Consider the following 23,779-nt stretch of genomic DNA (forward strand, 5'->3'; position numbering starts at 1 on the left):
GAGTGAACTACGTCACAGGTCAAAGTTGAAAACACAGGAAATAGAAACAGATGCGTGATGGAGACTGAGCGGAGGAGGAGGAACGGAGGGTCCAAAACCTCCAAAAAAGGTTAGTTTACATTAATAAGTTATTCTCCATGTCGGTATCAGGTTTTCCGAGCAGCCTAACAGATGTCAGAGAGGAGTTTAAACATGTTTCTGTGTCAAACACAGCTGCTTTGTGTTGCTGCTCCTTGACTGGTTAGTGGTTTAACTTGAGGAGGAAACATTTAACAGTCCTACTGCAGTTTAATCATGTTGTTATTTGTGTGGCAGGTGGGAAACATGTCAACGCACTGACCGCTGAAGAAGAAGCAAGAAGGTGTGCAAGGCCTCTTTATCACTTGTATCATTACTAATGTCGAGCTCATGCACTTAACACTAAACAAAGATTGTAGTTTGGTCGTAGAATATCTCTCTTGCTCTACTTTAATCTGTACTCCAGAGATAACTGTAGAAATACATGTCAACAAGTAAGAACACTTCTACTGTATCTTGTGTCAGGAGAGAGGTGGTGAAGGAGAAGTTAAGGGAGAAGTTGGAGCTGGAGAGGAGAGCCCTGAAGGTGGTGGAGAGACTGCTGGAGGACAGAGTGGCTGAAGACTTCCTGGCTGACTGTGTACGTATCATCTGAGTTCACTTTTGCAGAAGCAGAAGCTCCACCTCACCGCTCACCCTCTAAAATCTCTAACAGAAGGGAGACATCTGCTATACATGACACAAGCTTAGAGATTGACCGTGGATTGGTTTCTGATTCACAGAGAATTGGAGTGAATTAACGTGTTGTTAAATCCGTTGAGAATCTTTTCACTGTTGAGGTTCAGGTTTGACACGTTCATCTCTTCACAGGCAAGGTTCATCACTTCCGCTAACTACAAAGACGCTATAGAGGAGAGATTCATCGCTAAAGTGTGTGGTTATCCCATATGTTCAAATAAACTGGGCAAGGTAAGACACTTTATGTCAGTCTTTACAGTCCTGTGTGAGTAATAACTGAGCTTGTGTCTCATATTTTACGCTTCTAATCTGTTTTCTCAAGTGCTACTGTTTATTTTGCAGATCCCAACTCAACAGTATAAAATCTCCACTAAGACCAATAAGGTTTACGACATCACAGAGCGCAAAGTAAGTGCTGCTACATATGGACATTATATCTGTCAGCCCATTTATTTTTGAAGAAACAGTCAAAGTGTAGATACCTTTTGCATCTCTCTCCCCTGATTAGAGATTTTGTAGTAACTTCTGCTACAAAGCCTCCAAAGAGTTTGAGCTACAAATATCGAATACGCCTCTTTGGCTCAGGCAGCATGAGAGGTATGTGTGCTGTTCCCATTCTGAATCACAACCAAGGACTGATCACTGAATATTACAACTGTCTGCATATTAAGCCAGTTTCTGTCTTTCTTGCTGACAGTCTGCCAGAAATTAAACTGATGAAGAAAGGAGATGGGTATGTGCTTGCTAAGACAATATTCTAGCCAACTAATGGATACATCTTGCAATTTTTAAATGTTTGATGTTCTAAACGTAATATAGGTTTTATAATAGATATACTAATTAAATTTAACCCATGTTGGTCCAGTGGGAGTTCTGGCGAGGAGGTGATGCTGGTGCAGAGGCATCTCCAGGAGGAGGACATCGAGAACCCGCTGGCTGCTCAAACCGAGGACCCTCTCAGCTCTCAGCAGCGTCGTGCTGCAGCCGATCTCAGCCACAGTGAAGGCAGCGACGTTGAACAGGAGCAGGACTTCGTCTCCAGTGTGGTTTCCCAGCGGCAGGGACCCAGGGTGCACTGGGGCGACCTGCCTAAACGCACAGATGAAGACACGAAAGGCGGTCGAGCAGAAAAGAATAAGCGAAAGCAACAAAGGAGAGAGGGAGACGAAGAGGAGATTGAGGGTCAAGACACAGAGAGGGAGGGGAAAATGATAGAAAGTAAAACAGAAGCTGTAACTGTCGCTGAAAACCCCAAACAGCCGCACTCATTAAACACAGACAAACCAAATGGAGAGCAGGTGCCAGGTGAGGAAGGCTTGCCCAGTGTGGAAGAGGCCACATCTAAGCTGAACTTGTGCAGTTTATCAGAGACAGACATTCGCACTGCTCCTCTGGCAGCAGCCACACAAGCAGAACACACAAATCTACTCACCTCTCCACCATGTAGAGACTTAAACCCTTCAACAGAAAGCAAACAACCCCTTTCTTCTTCAGCTCTGATCAACACAAATCAGGACAGCCACGACACGGTATCGTCCGTGCAGCCAGGCCTCAACATCACCCAGGTGGGTATGAGCAAAAGAGGGGCGGCAGGGCTACGGGATCTACTCAAGACCCATCCCGCTGCAGCCAAACCTGATTCCATCCGGCTAACGCTCCTCAAGTGCCTCAGGGGAATGTTAAAGGACTGGAGCACTGAGGAGACCCTGAAGTTCCTGTATGGCACTGACCTTCCAGGGGCCTCGCCTTCTGCTGATGACAAAGAGGAAAAAGACGAAGACGAGGGCGTGGAGGAGCTGGATGAAGACGACCTTGAGGACGAGGTGACGGATGAGGATGAGAAAGGAGTTGATGCTGGGGTGCAGAAGAGACCGTCTGCTGCGGCTCCAGACTACGGGAAGCTGCGGCAGGAGACCTACCAGCAAGAGTTAAAAGTCAGGGAGTTTTATAAGGGGAGCTGGGTTCTGCCACAGGAGGCGGAGGAGCCGCATGGAAACAGGGTGAGAAAAGAGAGGAGGGTTGTGAATGAAGGGACTTTTTGTCCAAATGCAGACACTATGTAAAGATATCTAAACATATGTCATACTATATAAAATGATATAATAAAACAAAAAAATGTGAACACTCACACTCACACACCTTGTTCATCCGCCCACCAGGTGACAGTCCAGGACCGGAGCATGAAGGACCCAGTTCTGCCGCTCGTCGACTCTCAGGCTCAGCACGTCATCCAGAAACGAATCACAGTGGAGAAGCTCACCAGCTGGTGTGTGTGCGCTCTTGTGTTTGTGTCTCTCTTCATATGTTTTAGTGTGTTTCATTTTGTGGTCACTTGTGTGCACGTCTAACCAAAAACAAACAAACATCAGTTTATTTCTGTACTTTTTCAGCTGTGAACTTGTGTCACATTTGTTGCTTTGCTGATCCAGAAACAGTGGTCACAGTTTATTACGTACTTATGTGTTCATTAACATGTGGGTAAAGTTTTAAAGCTGCTGGGTCTTGGCAGTGTCCTTCTTCTCCCTCTGAGGCATGCTGTGTACTGGCTTTGTAAACATTATAAACTTAGATTCACATGCACGGTGTTGTTACTCTGGTTCCCATTAATAACACAAATTAAGTGACAGTCAAAATTACAATGTTTCTGTCGCATCTGTCTCATTTCTCCTTCATCTGTTTGTCTCTGTGCCGCGCAGTCTCAGAAACATCGTCGGCCCTCTGTGTCTCACCATGAGTGACGTCTCCACTGACCTGAACAACCTGGTCAGGACATTCAGGTCAGTGCAGCACACACAAATAGACACTCATCTCTGCAAGTCTGCTACCATAAGAGTCCCACAGTTGCACATGGTTTTGATAAGTTTAGCACATTGACGAGGCTTTACTGTTTCACTGCTGCATCGTGTCTGCAGTTATCTTTATGAGATGGGATGTACATTTGCTTAATAATTATAAATCAGTATGGTGCACCCCAACATCAGAGTTGTTGTGCTTTCTTGAGAGTTATTTCATATATCACATATGCAGGTATTATTAGAGAAATTAGAGAGTTTTAAACTAAACAAATGGATTTTATTTAAATTCCTTAACATAGTGGGAAGGTTTGGTGAAGGACTCTGGGGCCCTCTGTAGGCAGGAATGAATCATGACAACAGCAGGAACTCCATTGACCATCTGTAGACCTTTTTCACAGCAGTTATTATGACGTTATAGCAGGAAAAGCACACGTGACATTAATAACATTAATTATGGCTTTAATCTGTGTCGGCGCTGTAGTTTCTGACTTTGTCCTTGCAAGGCTCACTTGCTAGATATAGCAGAAAGTTTCCCCGTGTCGTCGTGACATGTTGCCCTGTGATTTAGCCATCATTCATTTTACTATGTGCACCTGTGATTTCACTAACTGTGACAAGTTGAAATGTCCCAAGTGAAGAAGGCTTATAAGAATGATAAAGGTACCACTTACTCCAGGGACATGTCAATCAAGCTCAGTCTGAACACGCCCACAAGGTCCTGTGAAGGAGTCCAATTAGACAAAATGAGTAATTTCTAACTTTGAAGCACTTTATTGTGCCATTTGTTCCATAATAGAAATAATAAATATAATGTGATAAATATTTTCCTTGCCTAGTCGTGGTCAGTGACGTGGTTTATTAAGAAAATCTCTCAAACTTGTACCAGTTTTGAACATTTCCTGCCATAGACAAACTCTGTGTTCCCATTGGCTTTTTAGGATGTTTTCAGCCGCAGTGCTATTAAATCACTGTGTAGTAACACCTCCACAGTCTGGCTTCCAGGAATTCTCTTTCTGCTGTCAGAGCTGACAAGAGTCTTAAACCAAAAGAATATACACAGCGCTGTCACAGGAGCATACATCACTGCACTATTGCAGGCAGTCTTTGTGGTGGCTGGTCCGGCCTCGTGCACGTTTTATTTTCTTAGTTTACTTATGATCAGAATCAGGGGGGTTTGACGCCTGCCTACAAAAGGTTCCTCACTTTGTTTTTTTTGTTTTAACGTCGCAGGTTCACCAACACAAACATCATCCACAAAACTCCAGAGTGGACACTCATAGCCGTTGTGCTTCTCCATCTGTAAGTTTACAGTGTGTGTGAATGTGCTGCTTCAGTGTTAAAAGGATGCACTATGGCAGCCGGTGCAGTTGTAGAGGAGAGTAGTGAGAGGACCAGGAAATTAAGGGCCATTATTTCTGTGGAAATGCATCCTGTCAGTGCTTGTGTGAGTCTGTGAATATGGTGTGTTTTTACAGCAGCTTTAGCGTCCGAAGGATTAGCTAATGTTAAATAAAGCTGGAATAAACAGCAGCCAAATGTCGTCGTAAACATAGTTTTGAAGATGCAAAAATTCTGAACTAAAAGCTAACATTATATTATATTATATTACTCTGCTCTAACTTTCTGATGCACTAACAGGTTGATACTATTGTTCAAATCAAAGCAACACAACAGCTTTGTACATTTTTACACAACTGTTCTGTTCTCCGCTCAAAGAAGAGATCAAGGAAACTTTGGATTCACTATCAGCCTCAGAGCTTCGTTGCACATTTGACGAGATGCTATATGGTGTGGTAATTTTTTAGCTCATACCATATGGTGTGTGTGTCTGTCTGTGTGTGTGTCTGTCTGTGTGTGTCTGTCTGTCTGTCTGTGTGTGTCTGTCTGTGTGTGTGTGTGTGTGTGTGTGTGTGTGTGTTGCTGGCAGTTCATGGACAGTTCCGTGCTGCTCCTGTTTAAGTACACACAGACGCCTCATGGCCTTATCTTCACCTGATTGCCCCTCTCCAGATCCGTGATGCACGACAGACAGCACACACAAGCAGCCCTGTACACTTTCAAGTTAAACACACACACACACACACACACACACACACAATAGTTCCTCTGTATACAACCAAGCAAAATGAGCACTTTAAATTGGCCTGCCTGGGAAAACCTTCACCTGATGCCGGTCTGACTCTGATTTACGACTCCCCCAGACGCCCCGGGTCAGTTTGCATCAATATCATAACTTACATTGTGAGCTCTCTTGAACTTAACAAAAGAATACAGTAAGTGTTGTGCAGCTCGAGGTTCAGTAGGTGACACACATCAGTAACTCTTTAAGCTGTGTGACCACAAACTGTGACACATAAAAAATCATTAGGTTGCAAAAGTCAGATACTGGCAGTGTTTCAAAATCAAATCAAATCAAATCAAATCAACTTTACTGACCAAGTTTGAACAGGCAAACAAGGAATTTGACTTGGTAAACTTGACTCTCTATGTACAGTGAAGGAAACAACAGGACAATATAAACAATATAGAACTCTATTGACAATGGTATATACAATGGAGGTAGGTGTAGTGCAAATTGCAGTGCAAAGAAAGTAGTGCAAAAAGTAGCAAATGTGTGTGTGTGTGTGTGTGGGGTGGAACTATCTACAGTGGATCCTGAGACTCTGAGGCTAGTGGGAGTTCATCAGGGTGACGGCCTGGGGGAAGAAACTGTCTCTGTGTCTGCTGGTTTTGGCATACAGTGATCTGTACAGTTTAAAGAGTTTCTGTGCAGGGTGTGAGGGTCTGCAGAGAATATCAATTATGAGAATATTGTAGTTTGGGTTATATGAAATAATAATGGTGAAGATAGAATAGATTTTAGATCTTATGTGTTATCCAACACACATGCTGAGTGATGCTTGTGTATTGGTAAAAAAAGATTTGTTGTCTGTGCACTTGACCTGATTGTCTTGTAATGTTGTCAGTTGCTGTTGAGAGATAAATGTTTAAAAGATTTGATTTGATTTAAGCGACAAACCACTGAAAACCTTTTGTTTATTGCACGTTTCATATGATCAATACACAGTTAGCTTCTATTTCATCCGTCTTTGGAAGCATTTATTGTCTTCGTCACATGTCCCACTGCTACTCTATGATTTCATTAGTTCCCATTTAACTTCAAGCTTCTCCGTCCTTCCATTCCTCCATCATGAATAATTTGGTGTGCTGTCTTATCTATCTGCTGCATGGCAGCTGTGGAGCTGGTCTGGCCTCTATTGTTCAGACCAGCTGAATAATGGATGCCCCCCCTGCAACACTAGACCCTGGGGTGAACCGGAGATTAACCAGCAGTGCACCTCCACACAGGTAGACAGGACAGGTAGAGGGGGAGGGACCGGGGTTACAGAGGTGACGGAGATCAGCTAGAGGGTTGCAAACAGTGGGTTTAGAGCTGGAGGTGAACGCTCTGGACTTCGGGATGCTTGGCCCAATACCTCAGACACCAGTTTATTAGGTACACCTGGCTAGAACTAATGCAGCCTAATACAACAGTCCTGCAACAGATCCTTCCTGTATGAAGTTTAGAATGTGCAGTTTTACCCTCACTGATATTAACATGGACAAAATATTAGAAACACCTCTGATGATAATGCAATGAGATATACCAGCTGTACAAACTGCAACCTGAAATAATCTGAAAGTTTAAAAGTGAACATTATGACCTGCATGAAGGTGGGATTCACTGCACGACTGCTGTCACAGACTTTTAGTGTTCCTGATAATCTGGTAACTGATTGAACTCTACACTCACTTAGATTTACTTTAGCCTGTATGCACACGCACTGGGTTAGAGTCCAAGCGTGTAGCTGTCTGTTGTGTGTGTGAGTGTGTGTGTGTGTGTGTGTGTGTGTGTGTGTGAGAGAGGTGTTTTTTAAGTGTCACGGGCAATCTGAGGTTATTATTTACTCTTCGTCAGGATTTATAACATCTTAAATAATTAACAAATGTATAGACTGTAGTTTGGCAGATGTTTACATGAAGTTTAGATGTAACTGGGCGATGTGAAAAATGGAACCCCCTCAAATCTTAATGTTGGACTGATTTTTCTTTTTTTAGACTTTTTATCCAGTAAACCAGAGCCTTTATAATCACTGCTGAAGTGTTTCCTTGTATCTATAAAAAGTGTCGTAACATTAATGAGCATATTTAATGGTCCATTTTTATTTTGGTGTCTGTTTTGTTATGATGCAGGGGTGTGCAACAACACCACCCTGGTCATCTAGTCCTAGCATCCTAGTGTGTGTGTGACTGTGTGTGATTTTGTCTTTCAGGTTGTCAGAGGTGTCTCCGGTGGTGCGAGAGGCCTTGGAGACGCCAGCGTCAGTGGATTATTTGAGCACGCTGATGCAGGAGGTCGGCCTACAGGAGCAGGACCTCCTGGATTTAGTCCGGCTGTTTAAAACGCCTGCACAGTGTCACACACATACACACACACAGCTGGACATGGATAATGAATCATAAATACACACTCAGGAATTCTGACTGGATAGAATAAATGTGTGGTTATGTTTGTTTTAGGCAAATAAAGCTGGTGGTAACAACTTCTAAAACTAAAGCTTGTGTGCTTTTTATAGTAACTGTTAACTGACCTAGGCTGTAGTCCGCAGGCTCCTTCACTGTGGATATGGTGTCTCAGCATTACTTTATGTGCACAATCTGTGGTGAGATATGTGCAAATCAGATCCGTGAAGTTTTAGAACTGTTGATGTTTAACGTCCAAATAAATCACACCCATCTTTTCCCAGTAAAAACGCCATGTGGACATGCTGCTTATTGCTGCTCTGTAATAAAAGAGACTTTCCTCAGACTTCCTTCACATGCAGCTTTATGGCACCATAATGTCATTTGTTATATGGGTATGTTAACAATGTGTGTGTCTGAAAATATTTGGTTTTGACCAGGTGGCGCATGCAACAAAACGTTTTTCTATTTGATAGTGGAGATATAACCTGGAGCTGTCATGCAGATTGGGGTCGTGATTGATGACCTGCACGGTTCAACACAGCTTCTCGTTTTTCACAGTGTGCCTACAATCAGTGGGGATGGGGCAGAGAAGGATTTTGAAAATATGTTTTTTAAATGTGATATTGTGGATTAAAACTTTTTCTAAAAATATTTAATTTATGAGAGATGGTAAAGAGAAGTAATTAAATGTAGATGGAGTGAAATCAAAGGCTTTTAAGGAATTGATCCTTACTGACAACTGAGCTCCAAAAGTTAATGTTTACTCCCTGACGACATAACAAATTGACTAAATTGGAAAAACTATGACTTGTTTGGTGCTAATTTCAGAAATTACTTTTAAGTTTACAGGTTATATGCTGCGCTTTTTCATTGTAATAATAACGTAAAAACATTCTCGATAAATAAATTTTATTTCCATAAAATCAACCAGAATATCTTAGGCTAAATATTTAACTACATTCGATGATAGGAAAAAAATTCATCAAACAGTAGAATAAAATAAAACACGGCCATCCAAGTGCATAGTCGGAGAGCATTAAAAGTGCACGATTCCGTATTCTGCTCATTTGAGTCCGTGCTGCGTCTCCTTGTGTCTCCTCAGGTCCACTTTCCTCTGGAAACCTTTGCCGCACAGGTCACAGCCGAAAGGTTTGAAGCCTGTGTGTTTCCTGCTGTGTGTGATGAGGTTGGAGCTCTGACTGAAGGCCTTCCCGCACACCTGGCACTTGTGCGGCTTCTCTCCTGCAGCAGTAACACAGTTGGAAAGAGTTGGAAATGTCAGTCTTTTACGCATGACGCACGGCGAGGCGTTGAACCGTGGCTAGTGTGTTTGTGTGCGTGTGTGTTCAGTATCTCACCTGTGTGGATGAAAGTGTGTTTTTTCATGTCTGACTTTTGGTGGAACCTCTTCCCGCAGTACTGGCACGGATAAGGCCGCGTGTCCGAGTGGATGAGCAGGTGCGTGGACAGCGTGGAGGAGCGCTTGAAGCTTTTGCCACAGATTTTACAGCTGAAGCTCCTCTCCTGTGAAACATGTCAACTGTGAGTATGTGAGGCCTCAAAACACCGTGGTTAACCGCAGAAACACTGTAGGGGCCTTGGCGAGCCCGGAGGCCTTTCCGCACCTGCGAGTGAACCGCTCTGTGCTGATCCAGGCTCACTGCGTGTCCGAAGGTTTTCCCGCAGATCTCACACTCAAACGGTCGCGTCCCGCTGTGCGACCGCCGCACATGAACCTCCAACCCGTGAGGTGTGGAGAACACCTTCGGGAAAATATAACAATTTTACTTCGAAATCAAACTCAAAATAGAAAAGAATACAGTAATCTTATAATTTATTAACCAGGAATACTTCACTACCAGTCACAAATGTTATGGTCGAAATGTCAACAGAACATCACTAAGATCATCTGTAACAAGGTTTAAACAATAAGACTATTATGACTGCGGTAACGCGTCAGTAAACGTACCTTGCAACATTTAATGCACTTATAGGATCCACTTGACTCGAAATTAGAGCAAATCAGATCACTTTCAGACTTGATTTCCACCCCGCGGGGCTTCTGCTTCACATCCACATAGAGCTCGTCTCCGTCCCGCATCCTGCAGATTTGGTGGGCCGCTGAAGAATAGTCCTGGTAGCATCCGGCCACCGGGCCCCGCTGTGCGTAAAGCGGCTCGGCGCCGCTGTCCTCTGCGCCGTAGACGCTGACGGGTGAGTGGGGCTCCTTGTGGCCCTGGAGGCGGTGGTGAAATGGCCCCTGAACCAGATGCCTCAGCTCAGACGTCCAGGAGTAAGGAAAGAGTGGGATGTTGAAGTGTTGACCGTCCTCCGCTGCTGGAGTGGAGCATTTCTCTGAATCTGGAAGGTAATGTAGGTTTAGTGTGAGTTGGTATTCTTACTGAGGAGTGTGATGTTCAGGCAACGGCGCGTCTTAAGATTTGATAATTTGGAAATTAAGTCGGGCCTCACTGGAAACTGCTACCAGACGTGCGTAAAAGTAATTTTGGACGAGGATTAACAACTGAAGACCTTAAATTCCCGCATGAAAATTCTGCAACTTGCATATTATTTTGTTCAGGAAGTTAATATCTTCACTAAAACAGATGAAACAGCGGCCATGTGATGAACATTATAGCTTATTTCTGGATGAAGTTTGACTCCCAATCGAGACTAATAATAATAATAATAATAATAATAATAATAATAATAATAATAATAATCAAAACTATAGCATCCATGTAGAAGTCTTAACAGAGCTGAAGAAGTTTGTATGTGACTCATTCCTTCAAACGGGCCCAACATCAACAAACTTTGCCTTTAAAAGTCCTCCGACTTTTCTAAAAACATCTGTGGAAAGAGTCCGGATGAAAGTGAACCTGAACAGACCTGGTGAGGAGGAGGGAGACGGGGGACGCCAGAAATCACAGTCCGAGGATCGGTCACACACGCTGCCCCCGCAGCTCAGCGGGGAGCTGGAGGATAGCGACCCAGGGGACAGCAGTCTGGACCCGGGGGACAGTCTGTCAGCGCCGGCGCTCGCATCCTCAACTTGGAGCTCAAACTCCGCCTGAGATTTGGTCTCTGTTGACAGAAGAGGAGAGGAATGAAAGTGGCTGTGTATCCCGACAGAGGAAATGTTATTTCAATTAGAAAAATAAGGTGTGAATCATTGCCAGGGGGACGAATCGCTCTCACAGGTGTTATTCAACCATTTTCGTGCGTAATTACGCACAAGTGTGCCTACCTGCGCACACGTGAGCCAGAATAGTGTCCAGTCTGTTGTAGTCATCGTCCGGGTACCGGGGCTGGTGGTAGCTGTGGGCCCTTTTACTCTTCACCAGGAAAGACCTCGGCATGTTTTCTTTCTTTCAGTGCTGCTCGGGTCTGAAATCCACCACTCCACTCAGCTCCTCTCCACGCTGCTCTGACTTTATCTCTGGACAGATTGGGACACTATTGGTTGACAGGCGAGACGGCGTTGGGATTTTTGGCAGGCTATTACGCGTGCGCAGAGAAGCCGGATCGTTTACCAGGTGTCGTGGGGCAGGTGGCCAAAAGTGGGACCACCGTCCCCCTCCCCCTCCCCCCGTAGGATCCCGGTGGATATGGGATTGGAAAGGACATATTGTATGTCCTTAATGGTATAGCTGTAAATGTGATGGAGGCTGAATCACTTAAAGGAAGGAGGAAGTTTACGGAGATGTTTTATCACCTATAGAGTTCATAAACGACCCGTTGGCCGGATGAAATCTGTATTATCTACTTTGACAGTGTGATATTAATGAATGGATAATATTATCACTATTTTTAAACTAAACAAAGACTCAAAATGTTTCTGAAACCACACGTGTTCACATAAAGTTTTGTCTAATAAATATTGACTTCCAATTGGTGTCCACGGTTGGAAAAGCTCATTTAAAAACCGCAAGAAATTCAGATAAATTCAAACCGAGATTGGATTTGTTCGCTCGCCAGTCTGTTGCAATGGTTACGATTTAAATTACGAGCCTGGCCTCTGGATCAACTGAAAAAAAAAAAAAAACTCTAACAAAAGTGATCATTCTGGAGTCTCATCAAGCCAAATGATTCAAAATTTGAATGTGATGAGGCTTAAAACGTGTGTTTGTGTTTGCTTCCACGCAGGCAGAGCAGGCTGGCACGGATAATGACCTATTTGTTTGACTGGTGGTAAAGTGATCCTGTTAATGAGACGCGCGCGGCCGCTCCGCACAACAGCCTGCTGGTGGGGAGCCGAAGTATCCCTTTACAGTTACACTGCTTCAGCTTACCCGCACTGACTTCAGCCTTATTGTTTTACATCATTAAAACCCCCTCCCGGCGCACACACAAGCCCAATTAGGCTGTCCCCTGAAAGAAATGCAGGGTAGGACACATAAGCGCCAAGTGGAATATTGAAAACAGGATAAAATGACTCATCATGTAAGGGGGAGAAAGCTTACGGTAGAAATCTGTCAGACTCAAATGAAAATCATAGCGAAGATTTGGGCTCTGTTCAAGGTAAAAGCAAAGCCCCATCGATTTTTGTCCGCTGTGGGAACCGAGTTTGTTTGATGCAGCTGCAACAAGTTAGAGAGCTGCAAGCAGAGCGCAGATAGCGGAGGCATAAAGCTGAAACACATGTCCCATACTCACACAGCTGTGACACTGCAGGCACTACATCCCAGCTCTGAGAGCACACACTGGCCTGAACTCTGTCCACATTTAGTCTGAATGTCAAAATATCAGTCACAGGCTGCAGAGACACACCACAAAACCCCAGAGCTCCTCATACTGAGACTCTCTCTCTCTCTCTCTCTCTCTCTCTCTCTCTCTCCCACACATGCACTCTCTTTCTCTCTCTTTCTCCCCCCCACCTCTCTATTTTTCATGTTAGTCAGCCATGACAAAACAAAAACACTGATTCATATTTTGATAAAAAAGAGTCTTATCATCTTTGGGCATTTGCATTGAACAAAAATAATTTCAGTTCCCTTTGAGATTTTTTTTTATTATTTCAAGCGTTTAAAGTCAGATTTTCACACATGACTGTTTTCTTTGTGGGTTTTGTAAATGCAAAATGTTCAATTTCTGTGACTCGTGTAACTTTAGACCACATCTCATATCTGTGATTGACACTTTTCTGACTCCAACCAGCACTTTCATTTCTTCCCTTTCCTTCTAGGATATGTGTCACTTGCTGTTGTTTCTCTCAAAAACAGAAGTCAGTCTCTAGTGTTTGACACCACTGGAACTAATTCTCACCTCTCTTCCCGCTAATGAGCAGACAGAAATTATTTCTCACAGGCAAAACACCGCACGTCGGTTTTACTGAGAAATTAAGAACTTCTCACTTGAGCTAAAGATATCGTACCCTTCATGTCGAAAACACACAGCAACCTAAAGTATAGACAGACAACTGAAGCAAATTCAACATTTAACCCTTATAGGCAATGGTTGCTCACATCTGATTAAGTAAATTCCTCCATTAACTTATTAGCTGCTGATTGACACTGACAGCATTCTGATTATTCTCATAAGGAAAACAGACTAATGTGAGAGAGACGCAGTGTTGATGTGACCACGTTCAAACTCAGGGTTACACACCGACTCAGAACAGGAAACTCAACGCAGAGTCGAGAAGACGCTATCAGTGTTGCCACAGCCTCCTCTTTTGTCTCTCTGAACACCCCCCACCCCCACCCCCTCAACCTCACATGCCTTGATTCTCGCTCTCAGTCTTACAGCAAGTATGTGATTGAAATAGAAGCCCAGTTGCAGTGATCAGTGATCAGTGAGGAGGAGGAGGAGGAGGAGGAGGAGGAGGTTCCTTGTACTTTGTCAAAGGTGCAGCTCACAGTCACGGGGAGGTTAAATAAAGGCTCATGTCGGCGAGCCATGAGGTCAACTTCGAGCCCCGATGGGCCCACACGAGGATCGAGAGAGGCTGTGGGGACTCCTCTTCGTTTTAAATATAACTGAGGCTTTCGCACCACATGTATGTGAATGTTGACAAGAGGAGCAGAGGAGCCCGGCAGCTTGTCAGTGTGTTGTCTTGATTTTGGCTCACTGCAGAAGAGACTTTTCACAGCAGACATTTTGACTTGTCAAAGCAGGAAAAAGCTCAGGTGTCAATAATCTACATAAACAATGGCTCCATCGCTCTTAGTGTCCCAGTGAGTGAGTGTGCACAACACCAGAGCCCTGGACCTGGCTCACCTAAAGGGAATGCAGCCATCATTAGTGTCATCAGATCAGATCAATGTTTTTCTGCTTTGTCAAGTCAACATGTCTGCTGTGAAAAGGGTCTATGCAGTTTAAAGTGAGAGTTTATCTTACTGCAGCTAAATTAGGGGATAATAAAGATAAAGAAAATCATCTATTCAGTGAAGTGGCTCACTGACGGTTGCGTAGCAATGCTGAGCTAAAGTTTGCTAAGATAAGCGAACATTAGTCTGAGTGAGCTGCTCGTCATACCAGACCAGCAAACCCCCTGTGTGTACTGGAATGAGCAAAAGTGTGTTTTATTTCCTGTGACTTTAACTTTTCATACGTAAGAGACAGAATGTGTAATTTCTTATCATGCATATTCTCACTTTAAGTCAGACTAATGACGAGTGACATTAAAGCAGTTTTTTGTCTTGCACATGATTTAGATTTATAGTCCCACAAATTCAGACTAAACCAGTGATGTTTTTTGCCACACATAACCATAAAAAGTTGATTTTGCTCAATATAGGCCTAATGCACGCAATGGATTCATGCCATAATAGCTTATTGTGGCTAAACTGACTTTCCCCGCTTCAGGTCTCTGTTTAGTCCCAGGCACTGAACTGAGCGTTCACCTCTGCACCTCCACTCTGCTGTGGCATCTCAATGAAAACCACATCACGCTATCTTTTCCCCTCACAGGTTCCTTTGGCTCCAGAGCTCTAACCACAGGGTAACAACCTCCTCCCTCCTTCTCTCTTTTAAACTATCTCTGTCCTTTTCCCTCCAGCTGCAATCTGATTTTGGTCCTTTTCCTCAGGTTCAACTGCATGCAGCCCCCCCCCCCCCTCTTTGGTGGTGGCCGTCCGAATCTCATCGAGCTCTCAGCTGGCCCCAACTGCAGCCACCAGATAGGGACGGAGTGTGAACACAATGAATGATTTACTGGACGCTGCTGACCGCAAGACAGTTCTTCTTTCGCACCCGGGGTCCACAAATATCTTGTTTTTCTTGCCTACTCTCACTTCAAATCTTGTCGTCCTGCAGCAGCAGGGGAGTTTGTGTCTGCGTTACCGTACATTGATTTGATTTGTGTCAGTGGTTTATTTCTTCGAGTGATTTTTCAGTCTGATTATTGCTGTATGATCATGCACCCTAAGGATCCCATTGGCCCAGGGTCAGCACGGCTACAATTTCTAAGAAAAAACAACTTGAAAGTGTGAAAAAAGAGAACACACGCCCCATTACTCTAAACAGATGCTTGGATTTATGCTATAAACAGTCCACAAATCACCACTCTCATCCATCACTGTGATCAGCAGCTCCCCTTGTTTGCAACCAGCCTGTTTCTGGTTGTAAATTTCCCTCCCAAATACTGAGAATCTCATCGGGGACGTTGGTGCGTGGATGTGAAGAAACATGCTTGGTGCTTCCTGGTCATTGTGTCTCTGTGCATGTCTGGGGGTGGGGTGGGGGGTGAGACGGCCGTTTGAAAGGTCAGAGTTCAACAGGCATAGTCAAGCCTAAATAAGCCTGCGGTTCGTGTGTGTATGTTAATGTATTTATTTAGTTCATGTGTTGGATATTTCTTTTGACAGCTTTTCTGCTGCTCGCAACTGGAGAAACTTACCAAATCTAATGAAAATACTTATAAATACCATATATTTTTTAAATGTAACCCCTGAATAACACAGTTTCTCCCCGTGTTTCGGCACTGCTACAGATGCCAGTGTCTTTTAGCTGATGCTCTGAAATCTGCGCTCTGTCTGTTGGGCGTACTTTCACACAGAAAACACCACTCTGTTTCTGCATGAGGTGTAAAACACTGGTCGCTGGCGGGTGAAGAAAAATGCAGACTGGGCTTTCACACAGAAACTTCATCTCTGCGCCATCTCTGCTGTTCCTGAAATATTCTGTCTGGTGTTATAGTTAGCAGAACTCAATTTAGTTTCAGCAGAACTGATTTGGTTTTGCTAAGTAGAACAGGACAGAGACCTTTAACTGTATTGTACATCTATATATCATTCTAACTAAAGAAAACTGCAACCCTAACACGTGATGTAGCTGCACCTGTTTCTGTTCCACTTTGTGGACTTAAAGGAGGAGAAATGCTGTTTTACAGACGCTGTAATAAAAGCAATCAGCAGTGAGAAAAGGAGGCAGGAAAGGCACGAATGTGTTTCTTGACAACAGAGTGAAGTTGTCTTATCTGTGGTGTGCCTGTGAACACATTTGTTGATGTGTGACTTCATGCAAGTCATCTCTAGTCCTCTGTAACCTCAAAGTCTTCTTTCAGGGCTATTTTGTAACTGTGCTGGTGGATCTGGGAGGGGAGGAGGGGCAAAAAGTAAAAGAAATCAAAATTCAAGATATGATGGTTAAGCTCAAAATTAGCTCATTAATCCATCCTGACTGGACAAGTGAACAACAAGCTTTACCCCTTCATCCACCCACCACACCCTTGGCCCCCGGCGTGAACCCGTGTTGACTGCTGACCAGCGCTGCCGGCCGACGGATGACTGGACAGTTGCTCGTCTTCATTGTGAAATCAGTTCTGCAGAAACAGAGCTCGGCCTGCTGCAAACAAAAACGCTGTCCACAAGAGTGACTTTGACTTTTCTTATCTAACACTGAGAACATCTGCACCAAGAGTGACAGTGAGGGATATTATCTATCTCGCTTTAACGGAAAAGAAGAAGATCCTAGTTCCTTTTTTTTGGTTGCTGTCGATTGATTTAACAGATAGACTAACGATGAGCTACTGGCTCATCATTTGACAAAGTAATCGGCAAAAGATTTTTTTTTTTCTCCGCGCTACAAAAACGTGTCAAATGGACAGTTGACCATTTTGTATAACAGACTGAAGACACCGAATAGTATACGTGTCAGTGAAATGCAGCCTATTGCTTAGTTGGTCCTACAAAAGACATAACACCAACATCCATGTCAGCCTCAAATACAATGGAAAGCTTTAAACGTGTCCTTAACAGCATTTAATCAAGCACATTAATACATTTTCCTTCCATAGTCTGTTCAGTTTTAAGCTGCTTTAAAGGACTGATACCACTCTCATGTCTGTACAGTGAATATGAAGCCACATCTAATATGGAGCTAGCTTAGCTTAGCATGAAGACTGGAAACATCTAACAAAACCTGCATAGCAGCACCTCTAAAGCTCATTAACTAACACGTTACATCTTACTTGTTTAATTCATACTGAAACTGAGGTGCTAAAACAACAAGTTGCGGTTTTACTGAGGTCTGTTTGTCAACTATTTCAACATAAATACATTTAATTCTTCTCCTGACTAGAAACATAAAATACCAACTGTGTCAGATTTGTGAGGCAAATATGAAGCTACGGCTAGCAGCAGGTTAGCTTAGCTTAGTCACTGCATCCTGCCCAGAAACTGTCCAGCACATGACCACAATGTAAACATGTTGTTTTTATACTTTGTTCTTTGTACAAAAGGAATAAAACAAGATATAAAGTGTTACTTTGTGAGCCAGGCTAACTTTTCCACCCTGTTTCCAGGCTTTATGCTAAGCTAAGATAAACTAAGCTAAGCTAAGCTAATCCTGTCCTGGCTGTAGCTTCATATTCTTTTCAAGCTTATTTCCCAAAATGTCCGACTCTTGCTTTGCGTGTGGGATCTTAATACTTCTTTCACCGCCGTTTAAACTGAGCTATACACTCATAGTATAAATTCATCCTGCTGTATGAATGTAACATATTTTCAACATTGTTGGCACTAATATGAAAACTGGTGGACCACAATAATGGAGGTGCAATCATTATTTTCACAGCAGAGATGAACAAGGCAGAGAGCCAAGTTACTTTGCTTTGATTTGTGGCATGTTTTTCATGTCACGATTTTCTGGAAATTCGGTGACAGTCCGTTCCTGATATGGAGACTTTTATCTGTGCAGTCCTGCGTCTGACCTCTGAATCCCCGTGGACTCATGCTGAACCATCTGAATGACAAGCTCTGATTAATCATAGCAGAGCTTCATGGGTGGGTCAGCAGCACCACCGATGCAATCAGTAGCTGCTATTGTCATTATTGGGCCATAGTTTAATTTTCCATTTGTTTTATTCTATTTATACATTTAAATGTAGATTTTGACGTTATATCATAAAAGTGTTACATTTAATTCACACATGATTATCTGGAAAATAAAAAAAGTTCTCACTGGAGCTTTACATTATATCGTATAATGGCCTTTGTCCAATTGCTACAGAATTGTAAATGTTAAATTTTATATGTTTTTGGACGCTTTGTTCATGTTGTCTTAAAATTTGACATTGTAAATGCATTTTTGACCTCAGACACAGTAGTTGGTCCATTTAGTGGCCGTTCTGGAGCTTTAGATCGTATCACATTTGTATCAACAAAAACAATACCATGATGAAATGCCCAGTTTTAAATCCGTATTGGTGATAACAGGGTTTTCCTGACCTGTACAGGTAGCCGGGGCCAAAGAAGAAGAAGAAAGTTATGGGTGGGGTGAGTGTGTCACAGTGTTGGTTATACGTTATATGGAAATCTGAAATAGTGAAGGACAGTTAGTCGTTTAATTCCAAATCATTCATCATCTTTATTATTATCATTTAAAGTATCTGTCATTCTTTCCATATCAATACGATTTAAACATTCGAGTAACCAGTTATCAATTGAAAATCTATTAGGCTTGTGATGTTTCCAATGTAAAAGGTGTATTCGCCATTTTCACAAGTTGTTTTGGACAATCGTCGTGCGGCCATCGTCAGGATAAAGTCAGAGAGGAGCTGAGTCTGAGGGGAGGATCTGTGCTGGACTGCTTAACAAGGTTTCAACAGCTGTGAAGAACCTGATCCATCTTTTACTCAGACGACTAAATTCCGATGTTGAGCAAAGCACATAAGAGGATGATGATGTCTTCTTCTTCTTGTGTGTAGGTGGGCAGCTCGATCAGGGAAAACTCTGTCTGAGGTTCTGATTCAGTGGTCAAACACTGTGACCTCTTCACAGATTTCACCATTTAGAGTATTTCCAGCTCAGTCTTTGCTGAGTAGCTTGATTTCACAACACCGATGGGTGTTACATCAACAGAGGTGACGCTGCTCTCTGTAGGTCTTTATTGATCATGACGATGGTTTTTGATAGTTTAACCCTTGTATGGTGTTCGGGTTTGTGGGACCTGATTGAATCTGTTTTCATGTTCTTTATCAACAGAAAAATTATACGATTAATCATTTTTCAAACTCAGACTCATCAACATAAGCCAAGGCCAATGAGTCTGAGTTTGAAAAACTAATTAATCGTATTGTTTTTCTCTTGATAAAAAAATGAAAACGGGTCCCACAGACCTGAACACCATACAAGGGTTCATTTTGTTTTATATTGTTTATTATCTTACTTCCATTCTTATTTTATATAGTTATAGTTTTTTTTTTCTTTAAATGGGGTGCCTCTACCTTTGTTTGTTTTGTCAAGCATCTTAAGCTGTGATATATATAGATACAGTTTATGAAAGTTGTTATCAATATTTAACTGGAGAGAGCTAAAAACCACTGGCCTAGAAAGTTAAAGGGCAGCACACATGTTCTGTGTGTGAATATTTTCTGGACACATTGTTTTGCTTAACATTTTGTACATTATTGCCCACCAAAGTGAATCACTGTGCCAGAGGCTGAGTGAGCCCCCTGCTGTGTCCGTGTTCCTGCTGCCCCCTGTGGGCTGGTGTGTCCGGGGTGCGTCCTCCGGTGCAGCAGGGGGCGCTGCTGCCGCTCCACCACCACCGGCCCCGCCGATGGAGTAAAGCTGCAGAGTCAGGCTTCCGCTGCCGACACACAGCTCCACAGTCCGGGAGGAAGAGGAGCAAAAATCGCCCAAAATGGTGAGTTAAACGTGTCTAAACAGAGCAGGTGCAGAGGGCATGTGGTTGCAGAGATGTGGCCGGTGGTGGGAAGGTGTTTCCAGCGGGGCTGAGGGTCAGATGGTGGCGGATGTTCGCGGCTCTCCGGCCGGGGAGCTGCTGAGCTCCAGCGTGGCGCCTCCATGGATGATGAAACCTCAGCTGACCTGACACTCACACCAAACCTTTCACAACTTATTCCACCTCCTGTTATGCGGCACAGTTGACACCTCTGATGGTGCTGATGGAGTAGTTTTATTTTTTCTGCTCTGGCTGACTTGGTGACATCTTGTCTCTCTCTTCCTCTCAGGGATTCGTCAAAGTAGTGAAGAGCAAGGCCTACTTCAAGAGATATGAGGTCAAATTCAGGAGGAGAAGAGGTAAGATGTTAATCTCAGCACTCCAGATTCCCAGCTGTGGGAACTGAGCATGCTCCATCAAACTAGACTGCTTTTCTTTTTTTTTTTGTTTGTTTTTCTAACCGAGTTGGAGCATCTGCAGTAATGTTTTGCTCCTGGTGTCTCTACAGAGGGGAAAACTGACTTCTTCGCTCGCAAGCGCCTGGTTGTGCAGGACAAGAACAAGTACAACACACCCAAGTATCGGATGATCGTCAGGTTCTCCAACAGGGACATCTGCTGCCAGGTCAGCGCCTGAGAGACTGAGTGAAACTTGTAAGGCCACATGTTGAAAATGATCTGACTCGCCCTTCTCTCTCTCTCTGTCTGTCTGTCTGTCTGTCTGTCTGTCCTGTCCAGATCGCCTATGCAAAGATCGAAGGGGACCAGATCGTGTGTGCTGCTTACTCTCACGAGCTGCCCAAGTATGGCATCACTGTAGGCCTCACTAACTACGCTGCGGCCTACTGCACCGGCCTGCTGCTGTCCCGCCGGGTAAGAGCACGTGCACGCAGATGAAGCTCATGTGTGCAGATCGCACTTTACCGAGATTTATTGTATCGCCTCGTTCCAAAAGCCGAATGCTGTTTTCTTACATCCTCTTGTTTCCTTCCTCCTCTTAGCTGCTCCACAAGTTTGGCATGGACCAGGTGTACGAGGGCCAAGTGGAGGTGACGGGAGAAGAGTTCAACGTAGAGAGCGTTGACGGACAGCCGAGCGCCTTCACCTGCTATCTGGATGCAGGCCTGGCCAGAACCACCACGGGGAACAAGGTGTTCGGAGTGCTGAAGGGGGCAGTGGACGGAGGGCTGGCCATCCCTCACAGGTCAGTCAGACTGATGCGAGTATGAGAACAACGCTCGCTGGTTCTTCTTCAAAGTTAAAATTGGGCAGATGTGTGGTTCACAGAGAGGATTTTGCAGGTCTGCACACTTTAGACACTCAGTCCATGTCGTGTTTACACTATTAAACTCACTCATCACGTAAAGTCAGTCCTAATATTTGCGTCTTGGGTCAGTGATTAATTTCCCGCTTGTGTTTGCTGGTTCTTCTCTGCTTCTTGATGATGATTGAAAGCACGCTGAGCAAAATGTAGTTGGTCCTTCATTTGCGCTAGCTGATGTTTACTGTCGTTTTCAAGACGGGGCTGAGAGAAGTGAGATGAACCCAAGCAAACACTCGTGCCGCAGCAGGTGCACTGGAGGAACATAATGATCAGAAACCCAAAGTTTTGTTTGATTTTCAGCTTCACCTCAGTGACTAAACCTGATCTCTGCTCCTCCTCGTCTCTAGTCTGAAACGCTTCCCTGGTTACGACGTCGAGAGTAAAGAGTTCAACGCAGAGGTGCATCGGAAACACATCATGGGCATGAATGTAGCCGACTACATGTCTTACCTGATGGAGGAGGACGAGGACGCCTACAAGAAACAGTTCTCTCGCTTCATCAAGAACGGAGTCACGCCAGACACGGTGAGATGAACACGCGTCTAGACTACAGTCGGGCTGCTCACGGTTCATTTATGTTCACACAGTATCAGACATGAAACTGAGTGTAGTCATTACTTCAGACAACCTTTTGAAAGGCCAACAGGAAAAGAATTTCAACATATAAACTTTCAAACACTTCCCTGTGATGAGCCTTATTTAGAACTGAATGTAAAATGGAGCCAGACTAATATATTTACAGCGGGCTGATGTTAGTTTTCTGCTGATATTATTATAGTTTGCTCAGTAAATAACAAATTGCAGTGCAGAAGTGTTTGAGATAATTTAGTGTCCATTACAAACTCTGACCAGCAGAGAGCACTGACTAGTTTATTTTCAGACTAACTTGGTCTGTTCATGTCTAAATCACAATGCTTTTAGTTAAGAATTTTAAAGGAGTACTGCAAATATTTCATACATTTATGTAAGAGAACAAAATAAATCAGATACATTGAGGGTTTATTATTACTATCAGCATGTGTAAATGATTATACCAGTAAAGGTTGTGGAGCTCCGCTGCACTAAAGCCCAGTTCAAGTGAATGTCGTGGCTCATTAGTGCAAGTTTAAATGGGCGTTGTCACGACTACAAAGACGAGGCACATGTTTAGGGCAGTTTACCAAATTAAATTTGTTTAAATTTTACACATGTACCAAATTTTAAACCGCTTTGAGCTGTCAAACGCAGCTCAGATCTGGTTCTTGTATTTACACTGTGGTTAGTAGACAGTCAGTTGAAGTCGTTCACCCTTTCAGCACATAAATGTGTAACTTGGGATGGCTCATCAGTAATTGACTTCCCATGTTTTGCTGGTTCTCTGCTTCTCGATGATGATTTAAAACACGCTGAGCAAAATGTAGTTGGTCCTTCATTTGCACTAGCTGATGTTTACTGTCGTTTTCAAGACGGGGCTGAGAGAAGCGAGATGAATCATCACACGCGGAGCTAAATGCAAAGACACGGCGCATTAATGAATGTGTTGTTTTTGTTCTTTCCAGGTAGAAGAAATGTACAAAAAAGCACACGCCAGCATCAGAGCGAACCCCGTACACGAAAAGAAACCCCCAAAAGACATCAAGAAGAAGAGGTGGGTCCCTCAGTTCCATATCCGTTGTTATTTTCCCTCCTCCACACCATTACTGGAGACACAATTTGAAAGGTTCATTTTCTGGTTCTTGAGGCCAAATTGTGGCCACGTCACAGTATTGATACCCAGGGGAGATGGCTGCCCTTATTTAGTGCAGGCTCCCTGTCCACGTATTGAATGGCCGTACTGGAAAGATCCCAGTGCCGAGCGGACAAACACTGGGCTGAATGTTAATGGAGCTGCTGTTGTGCCTCTTTCCGGGCAGGTGGAATCGCGCCAAGTTATCTCTGGCACAGAGGAAGGACCGCGTCGCCCAGAAAAAGGCCAGCTTCTTACGAGCACAAGAACAAGAAGAAGGGGACGGTTAGGGGCCCAGCATGACGCTCTGCAGCGAGAGCGCAACACACATCACAGACAAATAAATTTATTTCAAACGCTAGCCTTTGTCTCCATCAATTCTTTGTTTTTTATGTGTTGTATTTACTTTAGGAACATTATGACCTTGTGTGCTTTTCATTTGTTTAAATTACACCCATGACTAAAGTGATAGTCATAGTATGATAGCGAGGTGTAGTGTAAAACAGACCTTCACACACCTGACAAGTTACAGTGAAGTGGTATGAAGTTTAATTGTGCAAAATCA

General features: G+C 43.7%; 3 protein-coding genes across 3 annotated transcripts; 2 read left to right on the forward strand and 1 right to left on the reverse strand.

The window, feature by feature from the left end:
* Positions 1 to 22: 22 nt before the first annotated feature.
* On the forward strand, positions 23 to 8,126 carry rpap2 (RNA polymerase II associated protein 2). The gene is made up of 12 exons (XM_070845270.1): positions 23 to 109; positions 316 to 361; positions 544 to 658; positions 889 to 987; positions 1,099 to 1,164; positions 1,265 to 1,353; positions 1,454 to 1,489; positions 1,622 to 2,756; positions 2,916 to 3,022; positions 3,453 to 3,533; positions 4,782 to 4,850; positions 7,865 to 8,126. Exons 1-12 carry the CDS (start codon positions 58 to 60, stop codon positions 8,052 to 8,054), a joined length of 2,085 nt encoding a protein of 694 aa, XP_070701371.1. The 5' UTR covers positions 23 to 57; the 3' UTR covers positions 8,055 to 8,126.
* Positions 8,127 to 8,969: 843 nt separating this feature from the next.
* Positions 8,970 to 12,728, reverse strand: gfi1aa (growth factor independent 1A transcription repressor a). The gene is made up of 7 exons (XM_070845119.1): positions 12,714 to 12,728; positions 11,305 to 11,488; positions 10,947 to 11,141; positions 10,027 to 10,418; positions 9,683 to 9,820; positions 9,416 to 9,581; positions 8,970 to 9,299 (listed from the first exon to the last, which is right to left on the reverse strand). The coding sequence occupies exons 2-7, from the start codon at positions 11,414 to 11,416 to the stop codon at positions 9,121 to 9,123; spliced, it is 1,182 nt and encodes a 393-aa protein (XP_070701220.1). The 5' UTR covers positions 11,417 to 11,488; positions 12,714 to 12,728; the 3' UTR covers positions 8,970 to 9,120.
* A 7,314-nt stretch (positions 12,729 to 20,042) lies between these two features.
* On the forward strand, positions 20,043 to 23,575 carry rpl5a (ribosomal protein L5a). The gene is made up of 8 exons (XM_070845482.1): positions 20,043 to 20,147; positions 20,476 to 20,545; positions 20,695 to 20,810; positions 20,924 to 21,058; positions 21,187 to 21,389; positions 21,857 to 22,034; positions 23,048 to 23,136; positions 23,402 to 23,575. The coding sequence occupies exons 1-8, from the start codon at positions 20,145 to 20,147 to the stop codon at positions 23,502 to 23,504; spliced, it is 897 nt and encodes a 298-aa protein (XP_070701583.1). The 5' UTR covers positions 20,043 to 20,144; the 3' UTR covers positions 23,505 to 23,575.
* The last annotated feature ends 204 nt before the right edge of the window (positions 23,576 to 23,779 follow it).

The sequence above is a fragment of the Pempheris klunzingeri genome, chromosome 15 (genome assembly GCF_042242105.1).
Source record: "Pempheris klunzingeri isolate RE-2024b chromosome 15, fPemKlu1.hap1, whole genome shotgun sequence".
Classification (NCBI taxonomy): domain Eukaryota; kingdom Metazoa; phylum Chordata; class Actinopteri; order Acropomatiformes; family Pempheridae; genus Pempheris; species Pempheris klunzingeri.

Excerpts from the sequence above, each read along its gene's own strand:
- rpap2 (XM_070845270.1), top strand. The coding sequence starts at position 58 with ATGGAGACTGAGCGGAGGAGGAGGAACGGAGGGTCCAAAACCTCCAAA. Across the intron at positions 659-888 it reads AAGACTTCCTGGCTGACTGT|GCAAGGTTCATCACTTCCGC; the intron begins GTACGTATCATC and ends ATCTCTTCACAG. Across the intron at positions 3,023-3,452 it reads GTGGAGAAGCTCACCAGCTG|TCTCAGAAACATCGTCGGCC; the intron begins GTGTGTGTGCGC and ends TGTGCCGCGCAG.
- gfi1aa (XM_070845119.1), bottom strand. The coding sequence starts at position 11,416 with ATGCCGAGGTCTTTCCTGGTGAAGAGTAAAAGGGCCCACAGCTACCAC. Across the intron at positions 9,582-9,682 it reads ACAGAGCGGTTCACTCGCAG|GAGAGGAGCTTCAGCTGTAA; the intron begins GTGCGGAAAGGC and ends CATGTTTCACAG. Across the intron at positions 9,300-9,415 it reads ACACACTTTCATCCACACAG|GAGAGAAGCCGCACAAGTGC; the intron begins GTGAGATACTGA and ends TTACTGCTGCAG.
- rpl5a (XM_070845482.1), top strand. Across the intron at positions 21,059-21,186 it reads GCCTGCTGCTGTCCCGCCGG|CTGCTCCACAAGTTTGGCAT; the intron begins GTAAGAGCACGT and ends TCCTCCTCTTAG. Across the intron at positions 22,035-23,047 it reads ACGGAGTCACGCCAGACACG|GTAGAAGAAATGTACAAAAA; the intron begins GTGAGATGAACA and ends TGTTCTTTCCAG.